The sequence below is a fragment of the Phasianus colchicus genome, chromosome 11 (genome assembly GCF_987193195.1).
Source record: "Phasianus colchicus chromosome 11, bPhaCol1.hap1.1, whole genome shotgun sequence".
Lineage (NCBI taxonomy): Eukaryota > Metazoa > Chordata > Aves > Galliformes > Phasianidae > Phasianus > Phasianus colchicus.
Genome location: NC_143446.1, coordinates 19,503,832 through 19,514,334, shown reverse-complemented (window position 1 = coordinate 19,514,334; position 10,503 = coordinate 19,503,832). Strand labels below are relative to the sequence as shown.

General features: G+C 58.5%; 1 protein-coding gene across 4 annotated transcripts; it reads right to left on the bottom strand.

Moving 5' to 3' along the window:
• Nucleotides 1–424: 424 nt before the first annotated feature.
• Nucleotides 425–8,533, bottom strand: BHLHE40 (basic helix-loop-helix family member e40). 4 transcript variants are annotated; one of them, XR_016470181.1, is made up of 8 exons: nucleotides 8,225–8,533; nucleotides 8,059–8,128; nucleotides 7,600–7,707; nucleotides 7,129–7,252; nucleotides 5,458–6,291; nucleotides 4,178–4,216; nucleotides 3,691–3,843; nucleotides 425–2,219 (listed from the first exon to the last, which is right to left on the bottom strand). XR_016470181.1 is itself a non-coding variant. In XM_090148491.1 (6 exons), exons 1-5 carry the CDS (start codon nucleotides 8,302–8,304, stop codon nucleotides 5,465–5,467), a joined length of 1,209 nt encoding a protein of 402 aa, XP_090004617.1. In that variant the 5' UTR covers nucleotides 8,305–8,533; the 3' UTR covers nucleotides 4,092–4,216; nucleotides 5,458–5,464. The 4 variants fall into 4 exon arrangements, 2 of the variants coding, with proteins under 2 accessions (XP_090004617.1, XP_031461370.1); XR_016470182.1 differs by lacking the exon at nucleotides 4,178–4,216; XM_090148491.1 differs by lacking the exons at nucleotides 425–2,219; nucleotides 3,691–3,843 and having other exon boundaries at nucleotides 4,092–4,216.
• Between the last annotated feature and the right edge of the window lie 1,970 nt (nucleotides 8,534–10,503).

The following is a 10,503-nucleotide window of genomic DNA, read 5'->3' as shown; positions in this document are numbered from 1 at the left end:
CAGAGGGGTTCCCCACCTCTGGCACCAGCCGGGGGGGGAAAGGAGCAAAAAGCCCTGGCCTAGTTTTTGTTTCACCGGGCTGGGCTCGGGCTCGACGGATGTGGTTTAGCGGTCAGCGCATAAGACAGCAAATGAAAAAAAAAAAAATTCCTTTGATTTCATCCAGCTCGGGTCTGTGCTTGCTCTTCCTGCGGCCATTGGGAAATCACAGCACAGAAAACCCAGCACGCAGCTCCTGCAGCACCCGCGGCTGCTGCTCAGCCACCCCAACCCCAACCCCAACCCCACCCCCAACTCCACCCCGGCCCCCACCCCACACCCGGCCCGCTCAGCACAGCCCTAAGTTCTGATGGATTGATGACAATGTGTGTCCTCTCCACTGCTCTGCGTGCAGAGGGCCAGACAATTTTTGTATAAATGAATATTTATACGTTCCCATAAACATTTTTAATAGGAAATTGCCTAATAAGCCCTATAAACCTGCGAGCGCTCGCAGCTGTCCGAGGGAGCGCAGTTGTGCTGACGGCGGCGGTAGCAGCGCGTTGCACCTCGCCATGCAGCAACGCCAGGAATCCTTTGAGTCATCGCTCTGAGCGCTCCGGGATGTGAGCAGATCTCCATCTCGGCCTCTCCCCAACGCCTTCGCCTCACTCTGGAGTTCAGACGTGGATGTGGATGTGGCTGGAAAGCCCCTCCGAGCGGCGCCTCCCGGCACTCCCCACGGGCTCGTGCTGCTCACGTGCGTTGGAGCGGATCCAGGGCTAAGCGGGAAGCGCTGGGCAGCGGCCCCACCGCCTGCCCCTGGGATGAGCACCTGGAAGTGAGCAAAGCGAGGAAACGCAGAAAATCAGCACGGGCTCCGTGCAGGCAGCAGCGGAAATGACCCAGTGTTAACAGCTTGCCTTTGCTCCCCGTCATCAACCCCAGCTGTGTGCCCCTGCCCCTTGCGACACAGCGCTCCATCACGTCTTCCCCTCATCGGCTGCAGCTGACAGACTGCTCAGAGCGTTGCACACAGCTGTGGTGGCTGCAAGACTGAAACGCCCCGCGGGGGAGGTGATGGGGCTGGGGTGGCCCTTGGGGCAGCATCCCTTGGGGTGAGCATCCCTCAGGGTAAACATCTCTTTGGGTGAATATCCCTCGAGGCGAGCATCCCTCGGGGCTGCATCGCTTGGGGAGAGCATCCCCTGGGGCAGTTATCCCTCAGGGGGAGCATCCCTGGGGCAGCATGCATCAGGGCAGCTCATCCCCAGGGCAGCATCCCTTTGAGTGAGCATCCCCAGGGCAGCATCGCAGTGGCCCCCTTCCCACCGGGACGCAGCTAGGCGCAGAGCACGCGCTGCAGGCTCACAGCCCAGTGCTGCCCCATGCTCTGCACTGCAGCAGGAGGGAGCTTTGATTCAGGCACCGTACACCCACTGCTTATTCACTGGATGACATGAGCCACTGGGCAGGGACTTGAGTTTGCTGTGACCTTTGGACACTCATTTAAACCATGGAAAGGGTGACGGGCTGCCAGCGAGCAGGAAAAGAAGCAAAGGGCCGTTGAGATGTTTTGCCATCAAAGCCCCATCCCAGCACAGTCCCCATTTAGGGAGCACGAGGCCATGATCTGTGCTGAGGCCCCGACCTTAAATCCTCCCTGAGCTGTTCAGAGCCACATCCATTCACACTGTGCACATTCTCAGGCAAAGGCACCGATGCGAGCTCTGTACCTGTGCCAAGGACCAGCAGTGCTCCAGGAATCCGCTACCTTTTACATCACACTGTGCCCATACCTTTCCTTCCTGGTTCCACAGACCCCACCATGGGTGTGCTGAGCCCATTGCACTCCATCCCCACCCCACCCTCCCCATCCCTGAGCCCCACACTGAGGGCTGAGCCTTGCTCAACCCTACTCCTTCTCCCACAAGGCAGCGGCTAAAGCAGAAACAGCAATTATCTGGTTCAGTCTGGTGCTGCTGGCCTGAAACATGCCATGACAACGTGGTTCTTGTTTCAAAGCCTCTTTTGTACTAGGACACAGTTCAAGGGATCTTGCAATGCTGCGTTTGTAAACACGCGGCACTTGCAGCTACACGCTGGGAGATGAGAGCGGGGGCAGCACGGGAGGGCACTGCTCCCACCAGGGCTGTGCCCCCCCCTCTGTGCCCACTGCAGTTTGGGGAACTGGGAGCCCCTGGGATGCCCATTCCTGAAAAGTCACCAAAAATTGAGTCCTGAAAGAAACAAAAAAGAAAAAAGAAAAAAAAAAAAATCAGAGAAAAAAAATAGCACATCACTAGGAATTGTTTTAGGCCCTGATCCATGCATAATGCAAATCAGTGGCTCCTGGATACGTCTGCAGCCACCCATGGCCTGCAGAGGAGCTTCCCCAGCAGGTAGTAAGGAGCCCACAGCACGTCTGCGTCCTGCAGGGCTGGGGGGGTCCTCCCCACAGAGCTCCCACCCACCTGCGTGGGGAAGGCACAGAGCAGAGCCCAGGTGGCAGAACTCCCCACGCAGTGCTTTCCCTTTGAGGCAATCCCTCTCCTGCTCCCCAGACCCTGCACAGTATTGCCCTGCTTCCCTTTGATGTGTTTCTGATGGGGCAGCTTCCTCCTGTTCACTGTTCTTGTGCTCTGGTTTATTTTCCTTCAGGTTTTTTTATTTTTTATTTTATTTTTGGACAAATAATCCTCGTGTCTCCCTCCTTGCCTTCCTTCAAGGGGGGTGCTCGGGAAGCCCTATTTATGGGTTGAAACGCTGCTGAAAGAGTTATTGCCATGTTATTCAGCTGCTGTGCCAAGCCTGCATGGGGATCGGGTTGCTGCTGAAAGGGTGCCAGGCACGTCTTTTTCCAGGAACCAGCCGCCGCATTTAGCCTCCGGCTGCACATGAAAGGCTGCAGTCGGAAACGTGACATTGTGTCAACATTTGAGGCAGGTCAGAGCTGGGTGAGACCATGAAAACAAGGCAGGGAACGCGACGCGCCCGGCAGGGCAGGGGTGGCGTTGAGGGGCTGGGGTCACGCCACGTCCCCACCATCACCCCACGTCCCCATATTCCCCTGTCCCCATCCCCCTGCAGCCATGTCACCCCGCGTCCCTGCCCTCCATCACACATCCCTGTTCCATCCCACAGCACACGGTGGTGGCACTGAAGGGACCCCATGTGCCCCTCTGCGCTGCCCTCCTCCCAGCACGTGCCCACCAGTAAGCGATGGAGATGAAGCTGAAGTGGGCTGAGCACCATAGAGATGAGGCACAACCACAGTGACTATTGAGGAGCTGAAATGTGACTGTGCCGAGCGCTGCGTGCCGTCCCCAAAGGGGGTTATGTGGGGTTGCCTTCAGCGAGATCAATATTTAGTGCTCATTAAACCAAACACCAGCACCGGGATGCACGGAACGCCTGAGTCCATGCACATGGGCAGCCCTGCTCTGCTCACTGCCGTGCAGCATGGACACGTGTGTGCATCCCACAGTGTGGGGTCCCGGGGCTGCAGCCCCATCCCACACAGCGCTTTGCTGTCACCAGATCTGGTGACTCTTCCACACTATAAAAACCTCCAACACCCAGCAGGACCCTCACGTACTGCCCGTGTGCAGGAGGTGAATGATTACAGATCCAGCACCTGAGCGGCACAGAGCAGCAGAGCAGCAGGATTGACCCCATCCCACCATGAGGGCAGGAGGAGCTCCCCCATACCTGGGTCCTTGGGAAGCAGCATCCCAGCCCTGGAGCCGAGGGGGTGTGGTGAGCAGAGAGGGGCACCCCGGCATGCAGCGCCTGCTGGTCCTCAGCAGCAGTTGGGATCCAAGGAATGGGGAGAAACCTCAGCTTGAGCAGGTTCACCTGGAGCTGGATGTGGTGCGAGGAGCGATGCCCAGACATGCAGATGGGAAAGAGATCAGTGAATATCCCTGAAATCGATCAGTGAGCATCCCCAGCAGCCAAGCAGTCAATGAGCATCCCCAAAAATCAGTGAGCACCATCCCGGCACATGGGAAACAGCCCCATCCCCGCGCTGCTTCCTTCTCTGCCCCCAGCCCAGGTCCTGCAGAGGAACCCAGATCAGCTGTTGGAAAGCACAGAAGCTGACCCCCATCTTCCACAGGAAAAGAATTATTTTATTAAGTATTTTTAAACAACTACTTAACATTTACTCGAGATAAAAATATGTACAATATCCCACCTTGAAGAAGGCTCCAAAATATAAACACTGTACCTCTCCCTAGAGAATAAAACAAAGCTCTTCTCAAAAAAACAAAGGACAACCCAGGAACAAAGATACATTCATATTTCACACTTCTTTGATGCTCAAGTAGTTATACAAATAATAGACATCTGAAACGCTTTACCTTTTAATATATTTATATAATATATATATTTATAACAGGATTTTACAAATAAAGGCAACTGTATACCAAAAAAAAAAAAAAACAACAAAAAAAAACCCAATGAAATAAAGGTCAGAACACGATCTGCAATCAAGCATAGTGCATCTCAACAGCTGGGGCAACAGGAAGGTGAAATGGGAATCCATACCGGAGTTGTGCTGGACACCGGTCCTCAAAACCAGTGAGAAAAAAAAAAACAGAAAACAGGAAAAAGTTTGTTTAAAAAAGGAAAAAGAGAAGCCAAACTGGGCACGGTGTCATGGCTTTACCTGCAGCAAAGGGCCCCGCAGTGCTGGGATCAAACCCTCACCTGGGTTAAGCACAGCTGGGCCATGCTCACCTAGCAGGACCGGGCTCAGCCCCCACCAGCAGCTGATTACAGGATGGGGCAGAGATTTGTTATTCATTAGGTGTGCTCCACATAAAGCCTCCAAGCAGCATCTACCTTTTATTTATTAAAATATTTATCAGCAAAGGTGTCGAGAGAAATCCTAGTCTGCCTGAACCACTGACCACGCACGGCCAGGCTGGGAGCTCTGAGCCCCCAAAGTACCATCAGGGACAGCCAGACCCTACAGCCCAAGGCACCATGGGGACACCCAGACCCTCCATTGGGAACCTCCATACCTTACAGCTCTGAACCCCCGAAGTACCACCAGGATCACCCAGACCCTACAGCTCAGAGCCCCTGACGTACCACAGAGGGCATCCGTACCCTGCAGCAGGGCCATCCATACCTTCCACTGGGGACATCCAGACCCTACAGACCCACATCTGCCTCTCGGGGCATTTTTTCACAGCTTTGACACACGGCAGCTGACTGAGCCAACCCATTCTGTGGGTGCAGAGAGGGGGGCAGAAAGCATCGAGCTCTTTTCTTGTCCTTTTGGAAGCAGCTCTGCACGGCCAAGCCGGGTGCCTCCTTCATCCTCCTGCACGCTCCCTGGCACAGAGGACAGGGACGTGGCTCCCTGCACGCTGCGAGCCGTGGCCCACACCTCCCTCCAGCCAATGCATAAAAGTGAAACGGTCTCAAACTGGAAAAAAAAAAAAAGACAAAAAAACCAAAACCCACGTCGCGCTTAGTCTTTGGTTTCCAAGTTCAACGGGGGGATCTGCTTCAGCGCCTGCAGCAGGGCTGAGGAGTCGATGGGGGAGCGGGCAGGCCCTGGGGAGGGCAGTCTCTGGGGCAGCAGCAGTGGGGGGGACAGCTTGTCGGGGCCCACAAAGCCGGTGAGGGCGGCGGCAGCGGGCGTGGGCAGCCCGGGGTACAGCACAGGGACGGAGGCCGGGTACCAGCACTTCTCCAGCATGGGCAGGTAGGCGGTGGCGGATGGTGGGATCAGGTAGAAGGGCAGGCACAAGGGGGGCTGGTGGGCGTGGGGGGGCAGGAAGCCGCCCGCAGTGCCCATCACCTCGCCGCCAAAGGGGCTGTCGTCATCGGGCACCTCCAGCCTGCTCCTCTTGGCTGGAGGGTCCTCGCTCTCTTGCTTGATGGAGCTGATCCTATCCTGGACGGCGTATTTCAGTTCGGTATCCTTTGGGAAATAGGGCTGCTCCGGTTTGGAGTCGCTTTTCTCCAGCTCCCCCCCGTAGCCGCTGTCCGTGTCTGTGTCGCTGCCGCTCTGCTCCCCGCTGGAGGCAGCGAATGTCCTTTGGATGACGGGCACGCAGTTCTGCCCGCGCCCCTCGCCCGCTTTGCCCCCCGGCACCGCCTTCTCCTTCATGTCCTTGGGGCCGCCTGGCAGCAGCTCGGCCGCCACGCGGTGCAGGTGCCCCACCAGCTGTGCTGCCTTCAGCTCCTTGTTGTCGTGCTTGGCCACGTACTGCAGCAGCTCCTTGGCGCACAGCTGGAAGCCGGAGCGGAACATCTCTTGGCTGGAGTCGAGGCTCCTCGCTGACAGGTCACCTGAGGAAACATTAACAGAGAGAAATTAAAAATTAACAGCATGCCAAATACTTTCATTACCACCTCCAGGCTGACAGCACACTTTCGGTACGACACAGCCAGCAGAGCAAACTCGGTGGCCAACCTGAGTTCCCACGACTTATGCACCAGATTCCAACCTGCTCCTTTCACATCCTTCCATTCACTTCTATCCATGCCCTTCATCTTTCAGTTCTGCATTTACTGCATTTGGCACTTCCACTGGGGAGCAAGCAGCCAGTGCACCCCCAACCCAGCAGGACCCCCCTGGTGCCATCGGGTCCCCCCGGTGCCAACAGGTCTCCCCCGGTGCTGTCCCTGCAGGGCAGTGGGACCTCCCCGGCCAAACTCAGTCTGACTTTTATCAGACCCACGTGAGTGCCACATGTGCAAGCAGCAGGAGGAAGCACGGGGAGCAAGCAGCTGCTGTGCCAGGCCCCCTCTGCCTGCAGAGTGAGGGGGCACAGAGATCTGTACACAGACAGCGGCGTTTCTGTGCTCTGGGGGAAAAGGAAAGAGCAGAGCTAGGATCCAAAGCTCGTGGTCATGAATGGAAAGAGCTGAACAGCTTTGGAGAAGGCATCACAGCAAAGCTGGGCTTTAAATAAAACAACTTAAAATCCACTTTAAAATTAAAGCGACCGCACAGCACGCTTGGCACTGACCCCGCAGAGAGCTGCACTTGTTCTGCACGAGCCCACGAGCCAAACGAGAGAAACCGATGGCAATCAAAGGGCAGAGGCACAGCCTCCTTTCCCCACGCAGTGTCCCCGCAGCCCCGCCATGCCCAGCCAGGCCCCGCACGGCGCACTCACGCACCTGCCTGCAGCCCGCTCTGCAGCGCCAGGATCTTCTGCTGCTGCTGCTCGATGAGTGCAGTCAGAGCCTTCACGTGCTTCAGGGTCAGCTCCAGCACCACCGCCTTCTCCAGGTGGCCCAGGGTCTGCGGGCAGAGCACACAGCGCGTTGGACACAGCTGCGGGGCGGGGTGGGCGCTGGGGGACATTCCCACGGCAGAGATGGGGGCGATTTGGGGAAGGGGGTCGGGCGCAGCGCTGCTAATTGGGGAAAGCACAAGACGTGCTTCCCGCGAACAGAAATATCCGGAATAGGTACGGAACACGCAGAGAGCAGCCGCGGGACAGCGCCCGGCCCCCCATAGCGGGGGTATTTGGGGACGGCCAGCCCCGAGCAGAGCTCAGTGCCTCAGCGCTGCTGCCCCCGCCGGCACCGCGCGCTCAGCGCAGGGCCGGGCCCGGAGCCCCGGAGCGGTGCGCGGAGTGCCCGTACCGTCAGCTTGAGGTGCTCGGGCAGCAGGTCCTTGAGCTGGGCGATGCACTCGTTGATCCTATCGCGCCGCTTCTTCTCTATCAGCCTGTGGGGCAGCTTGTAGGTGTCCTGCAAGGAGCGGCGGGTCAGCGCTCCGCACCCACCCTCCGTCCTTTTTGCGTTCTTTCTTTTTTCCCCCCCCCCCCCCTTCCCAAATAACCGCTATACGCACTCCGCATTCCACCCTCGGTTCTTTTTTCTCTTTTTTCCTTTCTTTTTTCGTCCCCCAAATACTCGCGAGCCCCCTCCGCCCCCGACCCCTCAGCACGCAGCCCTTCTTTTTTATTTCCCCCCGAATTATCGCTGAGCGGAGGCTCCCTCCCCCCCGCCCCGGAGCACCCCACAGAAGCTCAGCTCTCTGTCCGTTCCCCCTCCCCACAATGACCGCTGACCCCCGCCCCGCACCGCCCACCCCGTTACCTTGCTGTCCTCGCTCCTCTTTAACCCCCTCCTGGGCTTGTACACTTGGTACATGTGCGCGAAGTCCAGCCTGCACGGGCGAAACGAAAGCAGCGAGGTTACCCCTGTCCCCGGGGCCGCGGCGGGGGGACTCTCTCCTCTCGTCCTGTCCCCCCCGCAGCCTTACCCCGGCACATCGGCGCTCTCCAGGGCGGGCAGCTTGCCCAGGCACACGGGCGGGGGCTGCGCGCTGGGGATGCGCTCCATGGGGGCGCGGAGCGGTGCGGTGCCGCGGGAGCCGGGAGGAGCGGAGCGGTGCGGAGCGGTGCGGAGCTCAGCGCGGGCAGCTCATGCCGCGTCCCCGCCTCGCCGGCTGAGGAGCGGAGGGAGGCGGAGGGCCGGGTTAAATGCGGCCGAGTGGGTGGACGGCGGCGACGTGCGTTACCCTGTGACTCCCGGCACGTCTGGCCGGGCTCCCCCCCCCGCTCCCTCCCTCCCTCCATCGCCGTCACATGAGGCTCACGTGTCGGCGAGCGGCGGCCTTCCTCCCCCCGCCCGCTCTGCCGTGCAACGTGCCGGGGGGGGAGGCGGGGCTGCCAGCCCGTGGCCCCGGGTGGCCCCGGCCCTGGTTGCTTCCCGGCCGCCCCTCGGGCGCTGCCCCGCCGTCCCGGAGCGGAGCGGAGCAGGAGCTCGGCACCCGACTCCCGCAGTCCGGCGCTGCCGCGGCGCGTCGGTAATCCCCGCTGCCGGAGCCCTTTGGCTGCTCCCGTGCTCGCCGAGCCGTCCCGCGGCGCGGGGCTTACTCATGACCTTAAGGGATGCTGCCAAGGATTTAGGAGTCCCCCTAAAAAGAGGATCCGAGCGGAGCTATGGCATTCCTGGGCGGCAAATGGGATGGCGGAGAGTTGGGTTACATTGTCCTCCCTGTGATCGGCTTTCATAAGCTGGGGCTGATGCAATCAGCAATTTGTCTTCGAGATTTTGTTTGCTGAATTATTTCTGTGTGGAAATGCATACGTACAAGGCATATACAATGCAGTAAAAAAGGCCAAATTTCCTGCAGCCACAGGTCTGGAGTGCCATACCAGGTGAGCAGCAGACGGTGCCCAGCAGTGATCTGCAGTTATCTACAGAGCCTCAGAAGCCAAGGGCTCGCAGTTTGGGCTCAAGGTGTGCTGAGGGCTCAGAGATGGTGATTTGGGGCAAAACGCTGTGAAATCCCTACAGCAGCATTGGATGGAGCCTGTGTGGGCAGCACGGCATTAGCAGCTGGGCTGCAGCTTCAGCCTCACGATAAGGTTACTGCGGGTGGTTTTGTTTTAAAATGTCCCTTACTTAATATATCCACGAAGGCCAGGCATGTGCCTGTGGCCTGGAATCAGATAGCTGACTCCTCTGCTCTCTCATTTCCAGCAATCTCGTTTCGGGTTACCGGCACCGGAGGTTAAAGGACGGCCGCAGGCGAAGGTTATGCAGGGCAGCAGCACTTCGACTGGGCACCCAGCGGGCACCCGATGGGCATCCCCAGAGCCCTCCTACTGAACACACCCCCACCCCTCCAGCAGCCTGAAGGTGGTGACCAAAGCTCTGACTGAGCTTTGAAAACACACTGCCCGGAGCTGCGGTGCCGCATCCCTGGAGGTGCCCGAGGCCACAGATGGGCCCTGTGCAGCCTGAGCTGGGGGGGCAGCCAGCCCATGGCAGGGTTGGGGGTTGGGTGACCTCTAAGTTTCCATCCAACCCAACCATTCCATGGATCTGTAATGGTGTCGGGGTACCTGTTGGGAAAAGCTGTGAGGGCCAATGGCACCAAGGGGCTGCTGTGTGTGTGATGCCATGAGCGGGGTGCAGCCGATCAGCCATGAGCTCTCCTCCAACCGAGCACAGGGATGTTTGCCAGCACCAAGCACGACAGTGGGAGGAACACGTGGGCAGAAACTATTTGGAAGTGGCAAAATTTGTGGACATTACAATTCATAATAAGAGACTTTAGCCCACGTTAAGGCTCTGTTTAATGAAATCTCCCCACCATGCTCTGACAGCCGCCCTGCCTGGGCGCTTGCTGCTAACCAGGTCCCTGCTTGCACCATCGTGTGGGAAACCGCCCCCGGCTCTAGGCTGGCAACGGGACCTGGAGTGCCCCCAGCCCTGGTGGGAAGTTCCAGGGCTGTCCCCCATCTCATGGCCATGCTGGGGGCCACCAAGTGTGTCTTCTGAGTGCCAGGAGGGCTTTGCACAAAGGTATCAGATCCCCGCACGGCTCTGCCCAACATCAAGCAGTGAGTCAGCTCCGGGCCGTCAGATGTCTGCGCTTCAGCTCTCAGATCTGCGGAGCGAGGAGCACAGAGCTCTGCAGGTATGCAAAGCAGAGTGAGGTGCCTTCAGATCTCTGGCTCAGAAAGCACTGCACCTCCCAACTGCAGGGCTGTTTATTTTTCCCTGGTATCTGAGTACCCAGGTGAGAAT

Bases quoted from the DNA above. Each gene is read 5' to 3' on its own strand.
- BHLHE40 (XM_090148491.1), bottom strand. From the start codon at position 8,304: ATGGAGCGCATCCCCAGCGCGCAGCCCCCGCCCGTGTGCCTGGGCAAG. The intron at 8,129-8,224 runs GTAAGGCTGCGG...TCGCCCGTGCAG, and splicing joins GAGAGCGCCGATGTGCCGGG to GCTGGACTTCGCGCACATGT. The intron at 6,292-7,128 runs GTGCGTGAGTGC...ATGTTTCCTCAG, and splicing joins GCAGAGCGGGCTGCAGGCAG to GTGACCTGTCAGCGAGGAGC.